The following is a 24,274-nucleotide window of genomic DNA, read 5'->3' as shown; positions in this document are numbered from 1 at the left end:
ATTATTGTGCATAGCCCTTTGCTATAAGCCGAGCTTTGTGCTTTTCTATTTCTCCATTTTCATTCAACTTAGTCTTATACACCCACTTTACTCCAATTGTCTTTCCTCCCTAAGGTAATTCTGTTAATTCCCAAGTCTCATTTTTGTTTATTGCTTCCATTTCCATATCCATGGCTGTTCTCCATTTTTCACTTTTTACAAATTCTTCAAAATGAATGGGATCAGCAGCTGTAAACATGGCAAGTTCCCCTCCATTTTCTTCATCAGAAAGTCCCTCTCCTGTTTCATAATTTCTCATCCAAACAGATGCCCTTCGATTTCTGGTTGCACTCGAGTGTTGAGGGGTATCCGTGTTCTGAATTAAAGATCTTGTCCCAGTATCTTCAGCATTAAATTCAACTGCACTGTCTATTGCATTGTCTTCTATATTAGGATCAGAATAAGTTTCACTTTTTTCCTCATTCTTAGTTGCTTCTTCTTCACAATCACCCCATTCTAAATCACATATAGTAACTTCCTCATACTTCTTATCCCAGTCCCAGTGCTTGTCTTCCTCAAATACAACATCCCTACTAATTATGATCTTTTGTGAAATAGGATCATACAATCTATAAGCCTTTGATTCTTCACTAACTCCCAATAAAACACAACTGAAACTCTTATCATCGAGTTTAATTCTTCTATTGTCAGGCACATGGACATGAGAAATACATCCAAATACTCTAAAATAATCAACTGAAGGCTTAATTTTACTCCAAGCTTCTTCTGGAGTCTTATTTAACACTGCAAAAGTGGGACTTCGATTCAAAACATGTACAGTCCAGTTAACTGCTTCTGGCCAGGACTTTGGAATTCTCTTTGCTAAAAGCATACATCGAGCCATGTTCATAATTTTTCTATTCTTCCGTTCCGCAACTACATTCTGTTGTGGCGTATATGCAGCCGTTAATTGTCGCCGTATACCATTTTTATCACAGAAATTGACAAATTCCTGGGATGTAAACTCGCCTCCTCGATCAGTGCTTAGACTTCTCAGAAAATAGTTTGTTTCCTTCTCAACATGAGTCTTAAAACTTTTGAAAAAAAACAAAAGCTTCTGATTTTTCCACCAAAAAATAAACCCATATTTTTCTACTAAAATCATCAGTGAAAGTGAGTAGGTACCTTTTCTTGCTGTTAGAGATGGGCTTAATTGGTCCACAAATGTCTGCATGCACCAATTGAAGAATTTCTGCAGCTCTCCAGGTGGTCTTCTTAGGAAATGAGTTCCTGTGTTATTTCTCTGTCAAACAATCTTTGCACAGCTTCGAAGGAGATTTGAGATTCGGCAAACCATTCACCATTTCTTTTTGTTGAAGAGTCTTCAATCTTGTAAAACTCAAATGTCCATATCGATAGTGCCAAAGCTGTTCAATGTCTTCAGTGTTTGTATTAAAACAAGTGGATGCTATAGGCTGGGATATAGCATGCAGAACAAACATTCTATTGGAAGTTATTTTCGTATCCATAATCAAACCTTTCTGAGAATGAAACACTTTACATTTGCCATGCTGAAACAAAATAGTAAGTCCATTTTCTTGCAGCTGTCCAATACTTAGCAAATTAGTCTTCAATTCAGGTACATAAAACACACTGTAATGATCTGTATCAGACCATTTACTTGCAACCTAACATTTTCCTTTCCCAACACAGCCATGCTTGTATTGTTGCCAAGCTTCACAGAGTCTCGAAAAATACCATCAAAGTCTGAGAAATAATTTTTGTTGCCACACATGTGATTGCTGCAATCAGAATCAAAAACCACATGTCTTCTCGACTGACTTTGTTGGTATCCACATATGCCATCAACAACATTTCTTCCTGATTCTCTGCATAATTTGCTTCTGTGTTCTTGTTTGGACATTCCCATGCAAAGTGTCCTAGCTTGTGACAGTTGTAACACTCGATTGTGGCCTTATCAAAGGACCTGTTGTTGCGTCCTCTTTCTTTTCCTCTTCCTCTGTAGTTTCCACGACCACGACCTCTTCCTTCCGAGGAATGAGTGATCTTCAGAGCCTGCTCTTCTTCAACATGTGAACTCATGCGTTGTTCATGTACAATTGAACTGCTCTGCAACTCATCAATAGTTAAAGTATCGATATCTTAGACTGCTCTGCAAATCATCAATAGTTAAAGTATTGATATCTTTAGACTCCTCAATAGGGCAGACAACATAGTCAAATTTTGAAGTCATGGATCTTAAAAAATTTTCAACAAATAGCAGTACTTCCCTTATCTTCTCCATTTTCTTTCATCTTGTTGGCTATGGTAAGAGTGCGAGCGAAATAGTCATTCACAGTTTCTCCATCCTTCATGTGAAGAACTTAAAATTCCTTTCCAAGAACTTGCAAGTTTCCACGTTTCACTCGTGTGGTGCCTTGATATTTCTGCTTCATGGAGTCCCAGATATCCTTTGCAGATTTCTTGTTGAGAATTGTCTCCAGAATAGAACGATCTAATGCCTTAAATAGATAGTTCTTAGCTTTCAAATCTTTCAACTGTTGGTCGTCAATATGCTTGCTCTGTGCATCAGTGAGAACAACAGCTTATGCTGCTGCAGGAACTCCATTTTCCACCGGCCCCCAATACTCCTTTGATCGCAAGAAGTTCTCCACGAGCATCGCCCAATGATTATAATACCCATCAAACTTTGGAACGGCTGGCTGTACAAACGAACTCTCTGTCGTCATCCTTCAACTTAAAAAAAAACACTTGTAGAAGACTGCTGCTTCTAATAATCAGGCCCCTATAATGGGGCTCTGATACCAATTGTGAAGAAATATAGATTGAAGAATTTGCACATATTGAAGAAAATCGTCTCAATCATATTGAATAACAAACTTGGTTGTTAAATAGCCTTACAGAGAACTGAAAAATAAAACTGAAAGCAATAACATAGCCCACGTTTCATAACTGCTATAACATGGTAGGAAGACTAAACCAATAAGTAACAGACATCCCAACAAAAAAGGAAAAATACATACGTAGTAATAACTGACCACTTAAAACAATACACTAAACATAAATCAACACTCCAGGCTCCAGCAACCTGACTCTCCAAGAAGAGGCTCGAGGCTGTAGTTGACCTGTGTTCAGGTTCCAATGGGCAACCTGAGCCTAAGTGCCTAACCAATCAAGTTCACAGGGTACAGTGCATGCATGTTCCACCACATACGGTACCACTTATTTTGCCCAATGGCCTCCGAACCACTACCAACCCGTCAACCACCACAACCACCGTTAGTCATGGCCTCCACCACCACCATCACTGCCACCGAGAAGTGGGCGAGGCTTGTTTCATGCGTGGCCTGCGACATGCCATATATTGAACCCTGGATCACCCTTATCAAGGAGTCTTGCTTCTGCAAGGGTGGTGGTTCACTCATTGTCGATAATGAAACGAGCTCAATAGACAGTCTGGCGGCAAGAGATGGGAATTTTAAGGGTTCGAGTTGGAGGCGGCATCAGCCAGCAACCCCTCACTCTCGTCCCTCTTCCATCAGTTGCTCACCTTCACTGCCACGAGTGTGAGCTCGTCTCTGACGACATGCGTGCTCCTCCGTGCCTTGAGCACCTCCTTCGCCCCCTCCAAATAATTAGGATTGAACCCTGGTTCTCAGTAAGGAACAGCATGGAGTTGCATGCTGCTGCTGTCACCACCCGAACATGGGAAGAGAGACAGGCTCGCAACATCCGTGTCTGCGATCTTTGAGACGGAGACCGAGTCGACAGACAATCTTGACCTAGCAAGAACCCTAATTTTTGTGTTTCCAGTTTATAGCTGGGTTTAAGTCCTGTTATAGCAATGAGTATCATATATATATACTGCAATGTATTTAATTAGTAACGTATAGGACTGCTGCAATAATAAATTTTGTAACGCTTAAACCATGCATACTCGAAGCAAGGTACGAGTTTTATAATAGCCGTAGTAACTTGTCACGTTGTGCTAGGTTATATTGAAATGAATTTGGTAAGGCATAGGTCTACTGCAGCAATAGAATTAATAGCCATAGTAATTTTTCACATTATGACGGATCACATTGTAATGAATTTAGTAAGGCACAGGTCTAGTGCAGCAACAAATTTAGTAATGCATAAACCATGCATATTAGACACAAGGTATACAATTCTCACATTATGACAGGTCATATTGCAATAAATTTAGTGACACAAAGGTTTGCTGCAACAATAAATTTAGTAACGCATAAATCAAAGGACTAGACACAAGGTAAGATTTTTATAATAACCATAGTAATTTTTCACGTTATGATTGCAACGAATTTAGTAACACATACGTCTACTGCAGTAGCAAATTTAGTAACACATAAACTATGCATATTAGACGCCAGGTGCAAGTTTTATAATAATCATAGTAGTTTTTCATATTATGACAGGTCATATTGCAATGAGTTTAGTAACGCATAGGTTTATTGCAGCAATAAATTTAGTAACGCGTAAGCCATTCATATTAGACGCAAGGTACAAGTTCAAAAAAATTTCTACCACTAATAACATCAATGTTTTAATTGATCATCAATTACTTTTGCAAAATCTGAAATTGGTTGAATTTTCCATTTAGTCACAGAGTTCTCAAATAACTAATCAAAATTTGGGAGTTTCATATATACCTTCCTTTATTGCTCCAATGAAGTTTACGATTGCATGACAAATCAAAGATTGGAACAAATGAACACCTTATTTTTATAGACCACACATTAACTAAATGTAGATTTAGTAACCAAATATTAAGGCAATATGCTATATATATATATATATATATATATATATATATATGAAAATAGAGGCTCTGCAAAGCTCTCCGTGTCTAACATTTGTATAAATGGCCATCTGCCGCCATGTATATAAATCGTATATAATTCCATTGGGAAATTTATATGGAAAAGCAACAAACGTTTCGCTTCCATCTGTCTCCGATCCCATTTCGGTTTCGAGTCTGGTATACTCCTTTTTTTATGTTTTTTTGGTACATCAGAATCTGGTATACTCTTGCAGAAGATATTAGTAAAATTAGGGAGTAAATATCACAAGAATAAGCAGCTCAGAAAGTTGATGAGTTGTATTGCATACTTTGCATTAGATCTTTTAAAAAACTTATGACTGAAAGTTAATGATGGACTATTTATCAACAAAATAATAATGGACCGTCTAAATCAGAAATTTAGATGAGTTTAACCACATTCCCATCGCCGGGATCTTGATATGGTACAAGAAATCGGCCTAGATCTGATATCTCCGTCATAGATATTTTGATGAGATTTCTGGATATCAGCACAGATATCGATATCTGAATTCTTGTTATCAGCAGAGATCTCGATATCTGATTTCTAGATATCAATGGAGATCTCGACATGGGACCTCGAGAAAAAGATTAGATCTTCCAAAATTTTTGCCTCCCATGACGATTGAGATAAACAGTTATCACGGTTTATCTCAGTCTTAACCACCTGCGAGATCTTGGCTTTCGAAGACGTTGCAAACAAATCAATGCTTCAAAAATAGTAGGTTAGCAAGTAGTAGGGTATTGGACTTTTAACTCATTAATCCATTTAAGACTTATCTAATTGGTTTAAAACTCAGTTAATCTAGATAAGATCCGTTTAACTTATTTAACTTGATCCAACTCACTTATTAAATAGATTATGTATGTTTTATTACCTATTTAATAAAAGATTCATCCATCCCTCCAGATTTTGACCTATTTGAAAGTTATTTATTAAATAGGTTATATAGGTTGCATTGCCTGTTTCTCAAGACACCGATATAGGTTGCATTGCCAATTTCTCATGACACCAGAACCTCTCTTCCCAGCAATGCAGCCTCTTCTCATGAGAACTCCAACGCCTATCTCAATTCAAATAGCCATAACGTTTCAAACGGTTAAATGTTTCATAACAATAACTGTTGAAATAGAACTAGTTGAAACTAACTCAGAACTCCATGATCCGGAAGTTTCATACATCTTTTTGAATTTTAGATTAGTTACATTCAGTTACAATTTATATTGCTTAATAGCTAGATTAGTTACACTTTAATCCAGCTCAAATATGTATAAATACCACCAATCTGTACTGTGATGAAGTAAGAAAAAAGGAATGAAATCAGCCTTTTCTTCTTCCCTATTTTCCATCTTCCGTTCTTCTCCCCTGTTTCCAGCTTTTGTTCTTCCTTTTCTAACATGGTATCAGAGCGGGTGCTAGAATTTTAAATCAAGCTTCTTCTTCTTCTTCCTTAAAGATGCAGTAAGTTGTATTAGTCATTCCTTTTTGTCTTAGGATTGTTCTAAAATGGCAGATGGAGAATCTTCAGCTCATGCATCCCCTACCTACACTCCAACTCACATCCCTTCTCCCTCCGAAGATCCAAATAGTCCATTTTTCCTTCACCACAGTGTGCTAACACTGTGGTGATCACTCCTCCTTTAACTGGATCCAACTATCTCTCATGGAACAGATCCTTTACATTGGCCATTTTCATCAAGAATAAGCTGAGATTTCTTGATGGAACTATTCCCTCACCAGAATCAACCAGTCCTCTTTACTTATCATGGTTGAGATGCAATAATTTGATCCTTTCATGGATTCTGAATTCTATTTCAAGAAAAATCGCATCCAATGTTTTGTATATAAATTTTGCAAAGGAAGTATGGAAAAAGCTAAAAACCCGGTTTGCACAACCGGATAATGTGAGGATATACCAACTTCAACAACAACTTAGCTCGGTTATGTAGGAAACCCAATCAGTAAGTGATTATTTCACTCAACTCAATGCCATTTGAGAAGAATTACACAACTTAGACCACTGCCCTCGTATACTTGTGGACATTGTACATGTAATGCAGTGGAAACTGTCAATGAAGCCCAACAGAAGGATTATGTGTTCAAATTCTTAATGGGACTGAATGATTCATATGACAGTATAAGAGGTCAGATAATTCTTATGAGCCCTATGCCCTCTTTAAATAAAACCTTCTCATTAGTTTTACAAGAGGAGAGGCAAAAGCAAGCACGTATATTAATGCTTCCTACCTCTGAATCCTCTACATTTTCTGTGGCACATACAAAAAAGAGAGAAAAGTCTGAATTAGTATGTTATCATTGTGGAAAAATTGGACACACTAAAGAGAAATGCTATAGGCTGATAGAATTTCCACCCAACTTCAAATTTACCAAAATCAAATTTGGAAATCCCAACAGTATTCCTTCAAACAAATTTCAGCAAATCAAGCAATCATTCAGAGCCAAGAAAAGGAGCCAATCTCATCTCAGACAGTGCTCACTCAAGCTCAAATGCAGCAACTCATTGATCATTTCAAAGCTCAGATGCTTCATTAACCTAAGTCAAATGACTCACCTTCCCTGATGACCAAGCCATCCACAGAATCATTAAACACTCACTCCCATGCCAACATGGCAGGTACTACTCTCCCCTGCACTTCCATCATTATTGCTTCAACACTCTCTATCATCAATCAGAATTCTAAACTAGTCAAAGAACAAGAAACTCCATAGATAATTGACATAGGAGCCACTGGCCACATGGTTTGCTCCATTTTCTTTCTTACATCCATAATTCCTAAAACACATGCACATGTTCAGATGTTGAATGGAACTAAGGCAAGAGTGACTCATATTGGAAATGTGAAACTTTTTCAGAACATCTAACACTCACAAATATTTTGTGTGTACCTTTCTTTATCTTTAATCTTCTCTTGGCCAGTAAACTCACCCATGATGCTTCCTTATGTCTTATTTTCTTGGAAAAATAGTGTTTTATACAGGACCCCTCTTCATGGATGATGATTGGACTTGCAAAAGTTCATAATGGTCTCTATTTTCTTCTTCTAAGTTCCGTAGTCAACCAAACTACTCTTCCCAAGCATACTTCATTTTCCAAAAGTCAGGTTCTTCATGCTAAAGCCGAACATTCCTTTGATCTTTAGCATTTTAGACTGGACACTTATCTAACCATCGATTGAATTTAATTCAATCTCATGTCTCTGATGTAAAAGAAAATAAGCCAATGCAATGTACAAACATTGTCAGTTAGCCAAACAAAAAAGAAAACCATTTCATATGAGCAACTCTGTTACTTCTTCTCCATTTGATTTAATACATTGTGACATATGGGGCCCTTATTCTCAAGCATCCATTCAATGTCATCACTATTTCCTAACCATAGTTGGTGATTATAGCCGAGTAACTTGGGTATATCTCATGAAGTTCAAATCTGAAGCTAGATATCTTATGCAAACTTTCATTCACTTGGTTCAAACCCAATTCAATGCCAAGGTGAAACAAATTAGAACTGATAATGGCATGGAATTTCATAGGCCTGAGTTCTATAGTTCCAAGGAAATTATACATAAAAAAACTTGTGTTTACACTCCACAACAAAATGGTATAGTGGAAAGAAAACACGAGCATCTACTCACTATTGCTAGAGCCCTTCTCTTCCAAGGTTTACTTCCAATAAAATTCTGGGGAGATGCTGTCCTAATAGCTACTTATCTAATTAATCAAATACCCACTCCTACTCTCAAAACAAATCTCCATATGAAACCTTTTTTGGCTCCATTCCTTCTTATACCCATTTAAGAGTATTTAGATGTTTGTGCTTTGTTTCCACACTCAAACACAATGGAACTAAGCTCAGTCTCAGAGCTAGCAAAGGCATTTTTCTTGGGTATCTAGCAGGGATTAAGGGATACAAAGTCTATGACTTAGAAGCTCAATCATGTATCATTTCCAAAGATGTTATCTTCTATGAATCCACTTTTCCTTTTCAAAGTTCCAGTGCAGAAGAACCTGAAACTTCATCAACTCCATCAAAACTGGCCTTACCACCAGCCTTACCAGACATATACTTACCAAGTCAATTCATCCAAACAGAAATGAGTCATTCTTCCAACTCTCCAGCATCCAGTTCTGTAGACTTAACCATGCCAAATGAGTCACCATCACAGGATGAACATCACAACACTGATATTTTCCTTAGAAGATCCAATAGAATCAGAGTTCCATCGAGCTATTTGAAGGACTACCATCGCAAGTTAGCCACAAATGCAACTGCTGAACAACCAAGCTTATGTTCCACCTTCCACCCTCTACACAAGCATCTATCTTATGAAATCTTTCATCATCACACAAAGCCTACACACTCTCTCTCTCTTTGATCAAAGAACCCAAAATATATGCCGAGGCTATGACTTCTCAGCATTGGAAAGATGCAATGAGAGCTGAAATAAAAGCTCCGGAGGAAAATGGAACTTGGACCATTACTTCTTTACCTCCGGTGAAGAAAGCTATAGGGTGCGAGTATGTTTACAAGACCAAGCTTAAATCAGATGGAACAATTGAAAGATACAAAGCTAGATTAGTGGCTAAGGGCTATACACAAAGAGAAGAATTTGATTACCAAGAGATCTTTAGTCCTGTTGCAAAACTCACAACCATTAGGGTGTTTCTTGCCTTAGCAGCAATTCATGATTGGCATTTGGGACAATAGATGTTCATAATGCATTCCTTCATGGGGAGTTAGATGAAGAAATATATATGAAATTACCTCCGAGTTTTCAGATTAAGGGGGAGTCATCTAACAAGAATTTGGTTTGCAAACTACACAAATCCATTTATGGTCTAAAACAAGCTTCTAGGTAGTGGTACTCAAAATTCTCCTCTTCTCTTACTGCCATTAGTTTTCAGAAATCAAAATCTGATTACTCCATATTCAGAAGAGATGATGAGCATGGGTTTGTAGATCTTATAGTCTATGTAGATGATATCATTGTGGGCAGCAATAGTTTGATAGCAATTGATTCAATCAAGGCATATCTTCATACTTAATTCAAGATAAAAGACTTGGAAACTCTGAAATTCTTTTTGAGATTGGAAATTGCAAGATCGGCTGCTGGCATTCACTTATGTCAAAGGAAGTATACTCTCGAAATTCTAAAGGACACTGGATTTCTCAGCAGCAAATCAGTCACAACTCTAATGGAAATCAATCACAAATTATCACATTCATCCAAAGATTCATTAGTTGATGTCACAAGTTACAGAAGATTGGTTGGCAAACTCATTTACCTAACAATTACAAGGCCAGATATAACATATGCCATGAATGTCCTCACCCAGTTCATGGATAAACCAACACAAATCCATCTACATGCAGCTCCCAGAATTTTGAGATACTTGAAAGGCTTTATATGCCAAGGTATATTGTTTTCCTCTCAATCTCCTTTTCATCTTAAAGCATATAATGATTCAGATTGGGTAGCATGTCCCAAAACAAGGAGATTTGTCACTAGTTTTTGCATCTTCATTGGAGACTCATTGGTCAGCTAGAAGACCAAGAAAAAAGCCACTGTATCACGATCCTCTGCAGAAGCAGAGTATCGGGCCTTAGCTCACACCAGTTGCAAAGTTGTCTGACTACTTTTCCTGCTAAAGGAGTTCAAGATACAGTATGCACAACCGGCACTGGTGTATTATGATTATCAAGCGACTCTTCACATCACAAAGAACCCAATCTTCCTTGAAAGGACCAAACACACAGAACTGGATTGCCGCTTTATCAGGAAAAAGGTTACAGCAGAAGTTATTAATCCAATTTATATTGGCTCAAAATTTCAATTGGCAGATATATTCACAAAAGCTCTGTTTGCTACCTCCTTTCATTTCTTGCTATCCAAGATGGGCACGTTGAACATCCATGCCCATCTTAAGGGGGAGTCTCAAGACACCAGAACCTCTCTTCCCAGCAACGCAGCCTCTTCCCATGAGAACTCTAATGGCTATCTCAATTCAAATAGCCATAACGTTTCAAACGGTTTAAATGTTTTATAACAGTAACTATTGAAACGGAAACCAGTTGAAACTAACTCAGAACTCCATGATCCAGAAGCTTCATCTTTTTGAATTTTAGATTAGTTACATTCAGTTACAATTTACATTGCTTAATAGCTAGATTAGTTACACTTTAATCCAGCTCGAATATGTATGAATACCATCAATCTGTACTGTGATGAAGTAAGAAAAAAGGAATGAAATCAGCCTTTTCTTCTCCCCTGCTTTCCGGCTTCCGTTCTTCTCCCCTGTTTCTAGCTTCCGTTCTTCCTTTTTCTAACACTATTTAATAAAAGGTTTAGATTTTTCTCTGGATTTTGATAGATTTTTGATGCAACCTACATCCAACTTGGCCCATATCCGGCCTGACTGGACTTGACCGCCACCCCCTAATAATTGACATTTCAAGAATAGATTGCCCTAGATGCAAACCCAATACAATACATATATTATGGACCCTATTGATCTTCTATGTTCAATATCATTTTTTCTGGTCAAGGTTGAGATATCGTGTAATTCACCACGGTTGCCAGAGCTTTTATGCGAATTTCTTATGCTCGGCACTTGTTCTTTGCAATTTAATTTAGTTCTATCTGGGATGAAAACTCAACACCTCAAGAAATCAAAGGCAAATTCATAATACATATTCAAACAAAGAGAATCCGTTACAGAGATCTTCTGGTTACATACTTCACAAGCCGGTATTGAAATACAATAATCTTCTTCCATCCTCTTTTTCCGGGGCTCTCAGGCTTTGCTTGGTGATCTCTACTAGTCTCTTGATTTCGAGCGAATCGGAACCTTCCATGCCATTGACCTTTTCATTCTCACAACGATTTCCTAAGTTGGACAGTCTATGTATGTTAGCAGACAACAGACAAATCAAAAAAAAAAACAAAAAAAAAAAAAGGAAATCATATTGCGTTGCAAGTGCAGATCGCCCACCTTGCTCTCTGGCAAGCAAACTTTTCGTTGGCCGTGGGAGGAACCAGAGCACTCTCTTGTGATGGTTCCGGCATTGCTTCAGATTTATTCACTTCCATCTTGACGCCGAGTCCGCTTCAACCCAGACGAGGGATAATAGGATCCGAACTCTGGTTCTTAATGAGGAGCAGCGCTGAGTTGCAGCTACTGCTGCTGTCACCGGCCAAGCATGGAAAAAGAGACAGGCAGCATCCATGGCTGCCGTGCCTGAAAACTGGTTATGAAGACCAAATAGCAGCCTCTTGGATTGTTGTGTTTCCCAGGGTGTGTCCCAATTTATAGCCTGCACGGAAGGTGAGGTTTGTGTCCTTTTCTTAATGAAAAATGTCGTAATCATTTAGGTTTTGCAGGTCCTCATGAATTTAGTAACGCATTGCAGGTTATCACGTAACGCATATTTCGTGCATGCTGGACACCTGTTGTGATCTAGAAATCATTTTATTTACTAATTCATTTTTTCTGTGGGATCTTTGTATTGTGACTCTGAATTTTTCAGCAGCTCACGGAACCATTGTATTTCAGACATCATGCTATGATTGCAAAGCAGATCAAGAATAGGAATAAGCGAACAATATAATCTGTACGGCATGTATCGTATACAAGTCCTTTAATAAGATGTGGACTTAGTAACCAAATATTAAGATATCTCCCTCCAGGCCTTGATTGCTTCCAAGATGAGGGGTGAATTGGATTGAACTCTGAATTCTCAGCACGAAGCAATATAGAGATTGGAGTTGTTGTTGTTATCATTATCCACTGGGGGGAAAGAGAATTAGATAATATTCATTCGGATCCATTTTTATTTCGTAATCTATCCGGATACAAATGAAAATCTGAGCATCCGATTGACATCCGTATCCGTATTATATTCATAAAAAAAATAGATATGAATATAGATAGACAAGATCTGTATCCAAATATTTAATTTTATTTAAATCTTATTTAATTTTATATAGCACCCGTTAATATATGATTTTATTTATAATCTTGTTTAATTTTATATAGCACCCGTTAACTTTTAAGAGCAATAAAGGATTTTATTAACATGCTATTAACTTGATTTATTATCTACTTAATAATATCTTTGATTATGTGACCATAAATTTTAATTATCTGACTTATATCCGTATTTACATACGTCTTTCTAGTATTTGATTTATATTTGTATCTGCTTAAAATAAATATAAATATAAACTTTTACATCTGACTAACATCTGTATCCGTATCTATATTCGTTAAACAAAATAAATATGGATATAGATATGCTAGAATCCGATCCGTATCTAGTCTGATTTTAAGCCCCACTGTCTAAAGTAAGATAATAGGCCAAGACGCTATACATGCCTACCATCTCTAGGCTGACCGCGCCGCTGAGAATTCTCGTGTCCTTAGGCCCTTACCTTAGAGGACAACATAATTTAGCTAAAAATCCATGCAATCAATCAATCACCCAATCAATAAAATTGCAAGAGAAGAGCATCTTACCGCAAACCTGCAACCAGAGCCAGACATGCAAGGCATTTAACAAAAAGTAAAGGAATTTTCATTCTTTGAGATGTGATAATTTGAAGGCTAGCAAACATTAAGTCATGCAAGCGCTGGAGTCCCAACTACATGATCTGATGACTACAAATGTTAGACATGCACTAGTGTTCAAGGGGAGTTTGATTACCACGAAAAGTTGAATTGTAACGAGCAAATAGCAAGATATCACCATATTTCAAGTGAACATACAGTTATAGGGAACTTGGCTTTTTTCTTTTTTTAACAAAAAAACATATCATGCAAATTTGGCATGAGGATGCTGTTTACCTAGTGATAGCTTCCTTATTATTTGGAGGAGATTATTCAATAACATTAGATGGTGGAGAGAGCTCACAGCATGTTGTGAATATACCTCTAATTAGGTCACTAGGACAACAAAAGAATACTCCTGATTAACCACAGATTTAGGTTCGCTAAAACACTAGCACACAACAAGCTGACGTTCGCATAGTATCTGCTGCCATTTTAGACCAGGGTTATTCACACTATTACAGTCAACAACACTAAATTCTGAGACTAGACTAACATCTCTGAGATCTCAAATGGCAAAAATGTTGGGGGGGGGGGGGGGGGGGGGGGGGGGGGGTGGTGCAAATGGATGACAGGATACCATAATATTTATTTGATTCAAATAACCTAGCCAGCATTCAGGTTTTGATATGCAAGAAAAAATCAGAAAAATAAAAATCAAATATACATGGTAATGGAAGATTTTCTCCAGCCCTATATACCAAGGCTAACCATCCAAAAATTGAACAGGAATGGAAAACTAGGAAGGCGGATGAAAAAAAGGAAAAGGACTTTTACCTCTCCATCCAATAAACAGGCTTTCCAACCATCAAAGGATCATTACGCAGAAGTTGAACCTCAAGAAACTAATCCAGATCGCGTCAAACAGATTCTAGTTTTCACGGATTCTATCTGACTTGAGTACTGACCTTGTCCTGCATTTCCCTAGAGCCATGTGCACCAGCAAGTTGTTTTGAGTGAACAGGAATGCGGGTATCACCTGCAGTCTGCTTCTTTCGCCTTGGATGGCCAACAATAGCAGGGTCGACCAATGGTCCGGACCATGTTGTTACACTTCCTTTCTGGTAGGGGAACACTGTGCTGAATGAAGCCTCCGGTGGATCAAAGATAGGATCCATATGATGTGGAGAACCTAATGGGTAACCAAGCACTCCATCTTCGTGCGGTGGAGGGAACTTTTCGCTCTTGCTCTTTGCATTTGCATGTGTGATTAGGCGCCGTCTCTGTTAGTAATAAAAAAAAATTTCTTCAGTAATTCATTCATTTTGTAAGAAAGAAACATTAGCATAATTTCAGAAACTGCACCAACATAGTTAGATAAAATACAGAAATGAGAAACCACCCCATGGACAGAACTTGTCCACCAGACTGACTACCATTTCCTCTATACATTGTCCATCAGTGAAGAAAGCAACCATTGATAGAAGTATAATATGAGTACGGCAGTTGACAATTGCCGTAAGCATCAGTGAGATGCTCTCACAAATATACCAAGAAACAGCAAGTTAGCGGTCCAGACTAGCATGCATCCAAGAAATTTATGCACAAGGAAAAGAATAAAAAGATTATTGTTTCAGTAGAAACTTAATAATTATCCAAGATGGCTCATTCTGAAGCAGTAATTCATCTTTCCACATCATGGCAATTGGAAAATGATCAAGAACATAAAACAGGCAGCTTGCAGTGATCATTGGTCAGATTACCAAATATCAACAAAATGAATAGAAGACAAGCAATGAAAAGAAGGTAGATCATATATATGCTTCCTCATTACAAACAAAGGTAATTAAGCCTTGTAGCCAATAAATAAATAAATAAATGAATGTAATAAAAAGCTCGAGCAATACTATAATTGGTAAGACTAATCATAAGCAATAACAGATTCATCTTTTATTGAATTACAATTTTTCAACCAAGCAGATATTGCAATTAGTGACAAGAACTAGGCAGACTTTTGCTGGTTTTAGCCAGAGGATCCCTGTTAGATTGTTGGCAAGAGCGAAATCATCGAGCATACAATAATACCATGTTTTGTCAAATTCTGAAAAAAAATCAACATTTTGAGAAAAAAATTTAATTGGTAAGCATATTATGCAACATTTAATTAAATATTTTCTTATTAATAAGAAAAAACAATCTTTAAAAGTTTGTGAAATACATATGATGCGCCATATACTCATATACTGCATGAGTGAAGACATATGGTATCTATCACCAACTTCAAATGAAACAAAACATGCCTTTGCCTGATTGCCCTTGTTGCGTTATTGTGGCATCCCAAAATTTGATTTTCAGGTACATATAACACAAATATGCAGTGTTTAATCCATCATGAACATGAGGGGGGACAGGAATTTTAGAGATAATGCATGCCTACATAAAGTTGTCATTCATATGGACATGCACCTCGATGCAAGTTTTCTTCAGTGGTGGGTAGAGGCCGTGGCCAATTGCTTATATTACTACATTCGACATGTTTACCCTCTAGCAGAGTAATACACAATTTTGACATCCTAAACATGATTGTACAAGGCTAAAAAATCTGTACGGTCCTACCACAAAAGGAGACTTTTTCATTTAAATCCCAATTAAAACTATAAAGAAGCTAACATTGACCCAGACAGGTTCTAAACCACCATTGCTAATATTTGTCTGGGATTAAAAAGATGTTTTGACCATACAGAGTGTTAAGCATAAACAAAAGTTTTAATCAGAACCACAAAGAAAGATAATGTTAAATGCTTAGCATACTGGAGAGAAAAATGTTTGCTTGATTAAAGAAATGAAATCACAATAGAGCAGTTGAAGCCACAGTTAGTTTGACATACATCAAGGTTTGCTTGGATTTCAGCATTAGCCTCTGGAGCAGGAACTGCCTTGGCAGCTCGATCACGTGGGCGTGCCTTCTTAACTCCATCAGCATTGGCCCTTCCGGGAGCTCTCAACCTACACGACGTGTATTAATTTGGATATGCTACATATATATTAAAAAACAATTGTAAAAGTTCTACAGCCATTGATTCACAATTATCAATATGCAAGATATTTGCAATTTTCAAAGAGATGTAACCAATGAACATGAAAGTGATGCTGCAACACAAACAAACATATGATGCACACACACAAGCATGCATACATATATATATGTAGAGAGAGAGAGATGGACCACACATTCAATTTTCGATCTTTGGTAAAAGAATTAACAATTCAAACTCAAGGAAGAGCACTCTAAATTGGAAATCTACACCAACAGTTGATGTAGATCCAAAAAAAAAAAAAGAACACTTTATAACTTATGCATCAAGTGAGAGCTAAACTGAAAGGTTTTAATCATATGACAATATTTTGCTGTGAAATAAGAATCAAAATATTCTGATTTTTAGCCTACACATGTTTTAATGCATCTAACACTGACATGGACAATCCCAAACTAGGATGAGAAAGGTAGAGGACCGATATCAAGTTGACAGCTGATCATAAAAACATGCAAGTAACTACGAAAAGGATCCAAATTTGATAGGCATGAATATTAGGGAATCCATTGTTCTAGCAAGGAGCAAAAGACCTAAGGTAACAGAGACGGAGGTTGTAGGGAAGAAAGAAACTTGGACTAACATCAGAGATGACCCTAAATAGGAATACTTGGCTAATAAGGACCTCTAAAGCTGACCTTAAATGGCTGGGAAAAGGATTGATGATTATGATGATTATGACATGCTTTAACACATGTAGATCACAATCAATACAGTGGATTCCTTATTTAAATGTTCCATCATGTATTTTTAGCATAGTAGCATAGCGCGCCCACTACCTAATTTTACATCTATATAATACGTATGATAGAGGTCACCAAAAGATACAATTTATAGTTTCCAGGGCTTTTTACAAGAGATTTGGATGCCCTATCATTAATTGCAAACAAGTGCAAGCATACTGATTAACCAAATTTCTGATGGTTCACTCTCAAGGTCCCAAGCTATTGAATGGTTCCATCACTGTTGAACAAGAGGTGCTACCTCTTAACCATTGTGAGTTTGAACATGGATAATGTTTATGGTAATAATCAACCAGGTGAGTTAAATAGATTCCTGAAGATAATGTAACATGGAAACTTAAAAGAACTTTTCTTACAACATTTTCTTTCATTATGCATCTAATTGAACAAACTGAAGCACTGATTCTTTTAAGCATTGGAATAAAATCTTTAATTTTATCTTAAATTGAAAACAATTTTGCATTTCATAATGAAAATCAAAACAGAGCTAGTTTAACTAGAAAAGGATTATGCAGTGCTGCCAAAATATATAGAGGCATATGTCACATAAACTGAAGAGTAAACAATATCCTGATTAACAACCTTCTGGCTTCTTCATCCCTTAGTTTAGCATCCATCTCCTTGCTTGGAGGATATTTTGGCAAGCTTGAAGGCTCGCATGCATGAGGCTCGGTTGTGAAGAACTACAAAAGCAAAAGCACAGATCATGGAAATAATCTTATACTGAAAAGGGTAGCTGAACATCAATAGCTAATTTTCTGAGCAGAAAATATCCTAGTATGATTTGTAAAAGAAGAATGTGGAATAGCTCAAGCTTGACATTTGATTTGCATGATGTACTGTACAGATTAACATACAATTTGTGAGTCAGACAAATCCAAGAAAACTTCATCAAAGAACCTCTTCTCGTCATCACTGCACATTAATATTTTATATTAGTCTACAATTAAACACCTTATATACTCATGTATTCATGTCCAAGTTCATCCAAACTAATTTTACTACACATCACATCAGCATTCTAATCTAATGCTCATACTGTGTGCTCATAGCCTCCTCATCAACCAATATCTCAAGTAATGCAACATGACAGCTCCAAAAGGTGCCTTGTAACTGTTCTCTTTTGAACCTATAGCAAGGCACTTACATCAAAATATTCACGTCTGAAAGCAAGTAAAAGCCCACCAGCTTTGACATGGACTCGCCTTCTGAAAGTCAAAGTATTTTCAAAAGGATTCCATGCATAGTTGTAGGCAATTCCCACACAGCCACTCTTGTAAAGCTTGTTTTCAAAAATCAGTTTTTTATGATTGCCTATTGCAATAATAAATCAATATATTAGCAAAAGAATCTAATGGAAGAAATTCAGAACAGCTCATTTTTTAAGCTTTTGGTGTATTATTGCAAATAGAACAACAAGCTCAAAGCAAGGGTACACTTAGACAAAGTAGGGATTGTAATGCATGAATTAAAACTTTGGATATCAATGGTGAAAAACTTTCCAGAATGTTGCATCGTGAACAGAATCCACTATTTTATGCAACAACCCAAAAGTTCACCCAATAGTGCTATCTAGAAGTTGTTATTTGGGTTTTTTGGCCTTGTCTAAATACTGAAGATCTCCCCAATGCACAGACAATGTGGCACTAAATATACAGTTGCACAAGTCCTCACATATTATCCCTATTTAAGCCTTAGCATCCTCGCCAAGCTAAGGATCCACATCTAATCAAATCAAATCATAAACGTCACAATCACTATGGTCAGTCTAAAAATGACTCTGTGTTGCAATGTCCCCCCCATCCATATAGATCGTGGGCTGGATTAGCTCTGATACCACTTGTAACTACATAGGACCTCCTCGAAAAGGGCTAGCCAAAAGCTGTTATTTGAGTTCCTTGGCCCCATCTAAGTACCCAAAATCTCCCTCGCATACAACTAATGTGAGACTAAACACACATGGAACCTCACATTCAATAATTGTGGTTCACTAATACCACTTAAAATTGCAAAATGATACATGCAGTGACACTATTGGCAAGGTTTCAGAAAATGAATTTTGCCCTGAAGTTCTAAGTGCAAGTTGGATGCTCTCCTTCATGCTCCAACTTGATCATGTGTTCTAAACTCGCAAAAACAAGTAAACTTACTTTTCTTCTAACTATAGTTCTTTGTTTTTAGTTGTTGCAAAGAGGTAGATATTAATGGGTAATGCTGAAATCATCCAGCCTTATCTCAACTATCTCAGATTGGTTTTATAGAAACTCATTTGCCAAGTATTCCTCTTTAGGGCTACTTCTAATATTATCTTGAAGTTTTCCACAAGTCCACATCTTACCACACAACGTTCATGTTACTTTAGATCTTTGCCCTTTTTTGACAACCTTCTACATAAATTGAAGCACCCCTCTTTAGTGGAGCATAGGAAAACAAAACATATTTGAGATCAAAAAACAATGTTTCAAATGATTTGTGCCCCTATCAACCTGCACCAAGAAGACTTTCCAACAAGCAGCATCCCCTTATAAATACTTGAAAAGAATCACATGATAATTTCAAACTCTTCTTTGGTGTTATTTTTTTATTTAAAAATCTCTTACTTCTAAACCTGGAACATGCAAGAAAACTTTCCTATATTGACACATACAAGGACATGAAAGTGACAAATGTCCAGTTTAAATAAGGAAATTCTGGGTTTATCAGTTCCACTTTTCGCTATTCAACTCACGATAAGTGGAAGAAACTATATCACAGTTCTTGTTCTTGCTATATTTGTCTCTCTATATGGCAAAAATCAAAGAGTTATACTCAGCATGCTTACATATCAATCTACTTGGGCCAGACTAAGGAGGAGGAGGAGGAGGAGGAGGAGGAAGGAGATCAATAAAGAGACAACAGAAATTTGCCGCACTCAATAGCCGCAGAGTTCCATCAAAAATAAAAGAGGAAGGGAGAAGAAGGAAGCAGGAGATCAATAAAAAGAGACCAGATAGAAACTTGCTGCAATCAATACCACTGTTGTGACTAGAAATATCTTTTAAAAAAAAAGAGAATTGATGGAGAAACAAAGTAGACAGGAAAGGGGAAAAATAAGAAAAGGAATCAAACAAGAAAATAGTACAGAGAAAAAGGATGAAGATAGGCTAGTTATTCTTGATAGTGGAAAGATGAGAAGAGAAGCAGATCGAAGATTGACAGAATAGAATAAGGGAAGAAGGAAAATGGATACTAGGTGTTTTGATTGGGTTTATGTCTAGCTAATTTGAAAGACAGAGTAAACACAAGCTAGTGTTCAAAAATAATGACACAACACAGCTTTATCTTGAAATCATAGATATAAGTGCTGGTCAGTTCAGCACGCAATGGCATGAGAAAATACATAATGATCTAGTCCTTCTAGCACAGAACACTGGCACAATATTGGTTGCATGGCAGTACTTGGAATGCTCCTATGCCAATGCATGCCAAGCACTGGCATGGCACAGCACATGCTGTACCAGCACTAAGCCTGCATGTGATACCTGAATCCTTGAAACTACTCTCAATGTGTATTTTATATGAATAGTAACAATTTACTCCAAAGAAGCCAAAATTCATGGTCAAAGATACCCGCCTATCAAATCAGAGTGACTTGTGCCATAAAGATATAGACAAAGCAACCCTGTAGAATGTTTACCGATAGCAATGAGAAGGGCCAAAAAGTATATATCAAAAGTTAAATAGCAATCCTTTTTGCAGAATGTAAAATTACATTATTACAACATAAATGACGGTAAGGTGACAACGAGACACTTTAATACTTTTTTCCAGCGATACATCCTAGGATAAGACCAAACGTGAAGCATAAGTACAAAAGAGATGTAACAAGATTAAGAAGGTTTGACAAACAGATAACTTACCTCACTTCTTAAGGCAGCAGTGGCAGTTTGACGATCAGCTGGGTCAATTGTAAGAAGAGTTTCAATTAATGGCAATGATGATGGTGGGAAATCTTTAAATGTCTCTTTTATGCAGCGTTTATATGGCTGTTGGGGTTTAAAAATTGTAGCATGGGGCAACTTTGACTTCTTCCAGTATTCTTCTGAGGGGGAGCCACACAGCTTGAAAATCTTATGCAGCTGTTCAACCTAATAAATGTAAAAAATGGTTAAGCTAATCTGCATTGGCAACAGATACATGTGCTAGCAAGCGCCTCTGCAGGGTGATTCTAGACCAAATATGCAGAAAGGCAGTTATAGAATTATAAATTGTATCTAATATGAAGTTTCATTGCCAAGATCCAGCACCATCTCATATCTGTGAGTTCTAAGTAATACTTCTGATGTGCATGTGCATGTGCATGTGCATGTGAATATGAAACCAGGAATTTAATTAGGTAGATTGATCACCCTCAGGACATAATTTTAGAGGTTGACAATTTAGTGGAATATTTTTCAAGAAGAAAATAATACATGAGCAAGATCAACGATGTAATGTGAATATAATCCTTGGTGAACCAGATTGTCAGTGTAACAATATTACTTGAGTGGTAAAGGAAGTCAGCTAAGGTCCAGGGTCTCCCCAGTTAACACACACTGAACCTGAACCAAACAAATCAGACCAATCACACAAAATACATAAAATAGCGCCAATTTTGCTTAATAAATGAAAACAAGAATGTAATGAAGACAGGTGAACCCTCTGGCTCAAAGCAGTTGGAAAGTTCCATATGGAAACAGTCAATGTTCCAGGGCGTAGAAGTTACCTCAGTTCGCCCTGGCATTATAGGCTTCCCAGCCAGCAATTCTGCTAGAATGCAGCCTGCACTCCAGAGGTCTACACCCACACCATAATCATTTGCACCCAACAGAAGCTCTGGGGGCCTATACCAAAGTGTGACCACCCGGCTAGTCATAGGATGCTTGTTGTTAGGATCAAAGATAGTCGCCAACCCAAAGTCTGCAATCTTAAGCATCCCACCATTATCAATTAGAAGATTTGATCCCTTAATGTCACGGTGCAGCACACCCCTATTGTGACAGTGCTCAAGTCCTGAGAGCAACTGATACATAAAACACTTTACCTGCTCAAAAACAGAAATGTTAGATAGAAATTTGCATAAAGATCACAGTTTTTAAATATAACTGAACTGGAAGTGCATGAATTCAACCTGAGGTTCCGTAAACTTGATTCCAGGGCTGGCAGCAAGACCAGCCAAGTCATGCTCCATGTATTCGAACACCAGATACAAACTACAAGACATCCTGGAGGTCACTAAACCCTCCAATTTCACTACATTGGGGTGATCCAACCGCCGCAATATGATGATCTCTCTGGCCATAAATTTCACGCTCTCCGGCTCCAAATTATCGAACCGGACCTTCTTCAATGCCACAATTTTACCTGATAATGTGTCTCTAGCCTTGTAAACATTACTATAAGTCCCTTGCCCAATCTAATGCACAAGAAAGATGCTATCTTTAGCAACAAAATCACAAAAAGGAAACCAAGAAAAAGTGGCGGTGGAAGCAAAAAAAGATGCTTGCCTTCGCGAGCTTCTCGAAGGTATCGGCCCGGCGGGGCGTCCACCCCTTGATGGCCTCTCCGGCGACGATGGAGAGCCAGGAAGGCCACCCGGCGGCGACCTGCTCGCCGTGTATATGCGCCGGGGGGTTGCCCAGCCTAGGATCGGCCCGCTGCCGCCGCCGCCCCTGGGGCCGCTCCCCGGCCAGGCGCTCCGCCTTCTCCGCCCGGACTGCTGCGGCGGCAGGAGGGGCATCGACGACGGCGGTCTCGATCTTGGAGAGGGCGGCCTGGGACTTGCGGTCGGAGGCGACGGGGCGCGCGGTCCGCTCCTTCTTCCGCCTGACGGAGGCGGAGGAGGGGGCGGGGGACGCGTCTTTGCCGAAGGCGCAGCCCATTGCTCATCAGCTCATTGCTGCCGGGGCTCGGAGCGGGATCAGAGTTCCGGCCAAATTGGGAACCCTAGATTTAGAGTTCGGTCTCCTCTTCTTCTTGTTCCCCTCTCTCTCACTCACTCCAATTTTTTTTAGATGGTTTTACTCTTTTGGTACGGGAAAGAAGATGAGTTCGAGCGATTGGTGGGGATGGAGGAGAGAAGGCGGTAAAAAGGAAGAAAGAAAGGTGCGGTGAGCTTAGCGGGCGGTGAAGGGATTCCATACGGTATGTTGCCTCGCGGAGCATATCTAATGCGAGGAAGACGACGAGAGCGAGTTGGAGAGAAGTGAGAGGAGACTGAGGGATAGAGGACAGAGCAGGGAAAGGAAGGCGGCTGAGGGGTATATAATACCCTGGGAGAGGAGCAAGAGAGGAAAAGGGGATTGAAGGGAGGAAAGTGAGAGCTTGGACGGTAGATTCGGGCTTTTGGGCCCACATCGCTGGGCTTACTTGGCAATAATAATGAGAGGTGGACCAATGGGTGTTGGCCACGCTTTGGGGGATTGATTGGAAGGAATATCCTGATATTATTATATTCGTCTATGTTAGGAAATTAATAAATGTTGTTTAAGTATAAACTTTGGTTTTCCAAAGAGGAAACGAATTCCTCAGAAATAGAACTGATCACGAGCCTTTTGGCCGCCCAGCCCGGCCCGAAATTTTTCGGGCTTGGGCATTAAAAAAAAGACCCATGGGTCGGGTCTGGGCAAGAAAAGCGGCCCGACTAAAAAAATCAGGCCAAGCCTGGTCGGGCCATTCTGGCCCATTTCCAGATTCCAAACAAAGAAAAAATTGGGCCTGTCGGGTCGGGCCTATCGGGTCGAGCCGAGCTAGACGGGCCTAGAACCAGATTTATAAAGTCGGATCGGGCCTAAACAAAAATTTAAGCCCGACAGTCGGGCCGGACCGGGCCTGGGCATAGCCATCGGGCCTAATTTTTGTTGTAGAGCCCGGCCCGGCCCGGATTTTGATCAACTCTACTTGGAAAGCATTTGTTGAGAAAATTGCTCCATTAATTACAAATAATGGCATATTGTATTCTTAATGATCAATTAGCAGAAATTAATTTTAAATTAATCATGTTACTGATCAACTA

General features: G+C 38.4%; 2 protein-coding genes across 3 annotated transcripts; both read right to left on the bottom strand.

Annotated features, from left to right (window-relative positions):
* Positions 1–109: 109 nt before the first annotated feature.
* LOC149768391 (uncharacterized) lies at positions 110–883 on the bottom strand. Its single transcript, XM_089928386.1, has one exon. It carries the CDS (start codon positions 881–883, stop codon positions 110–112), a length of 774 nt encoding a protein of 257 aa, XP_089784512.1.
* A 10,867-nt stretch (positions 884–11,750) lies between these two features.
* Positions 11,751–23,324, bottom strand: LOC103714006 (putative serine/threonine-protein kinase At1g54610). Of its 2 annotated transcripts, XR_015975797.2 has the most exons (8): positions 22,767–23,323; positions 22,391–22,675; positions 21,986–22,303; positions 21,141–21,368; positions 17,824–17,924; positions 16,295–16,412; positions 14,244–14,689; positions 11,751–12,174 (listed from the first exon to the last, which is right to left on the bottom strand). XR_015975797.2 is itself a non-coding variant. In XM_039125016.3 (7 exons), the coding sequence occupies exons 1-7, from the start codon at positions 23,139–23,141 to the stop codon at positions 14,354–14,356; spliced, it is 1,761 nt and encodes a 586-aa protein (XP_038980944.3). In that variant the 5' UTR covers positions 23,142–23,324; the 3' UTR covers positions 14,036–14,353. The 2 variants fall into 2 exon arrangements, 1 of the variants encoding a protein (XP_038980944.3); XM_039125016.3 differs by lacking the exon at positions 11,751–12,174 and having other exon boundaries at positions 14,036–14,689; positions 22,767–23,324.
* Positions 23,325–24,274: the final 950 nt, after the last annotated feature.

This window comes from Phoenix dactylifera, chromosome 2 (assembly GCF_051530095.1).
Source record: "Phoenix dactylifera cultivar Ajwa chromosome 2, Ajwa_hap1_PhDact_Kaust_v1.1, whole genome shotgun sequence".
NCBI lineage: Eukaryota > Viridiplantae > Streptophyta > Magnoliopsida > Arecales > Arecaceae > Phoenix > Phoenix dactylifera.
Note: the sequence above shows the minus strand (reverse complement) of the source record. Positions and strands in the feature narration are given on the sequence as shown.

Coding starts and splice junctions, on each gene's coding strand:
- LOC149768391 (XM_089928386.1), bottom strand. CDS start 883: ATGGCTCGATGTATGCTTTTAGCAAAGAGAATTCCAAAGTCCTGGCCA.
- LOC103714006 (XM_039125016.3), bottom strand. CDS start 23,141: ATGGGCTGCGCCTTCGGCAAAGACGCGTCCCCCGCCCCCTCCTCCGCC. Junction 21,369..21,985: donor TAATGCCAGGGCGAACTGAG/GTAACTTCTACG, acceptor TACATTTATTAG/GTTGAACAGCTGCATAAGAT. Junction 17,925..21,140: donor CTGCTGCCTTAAGAAGTGAG/GTAAGTTATCTG, acceptor TTGCTTTTGTAG/TTCTTCACAACCGAGCCTCA.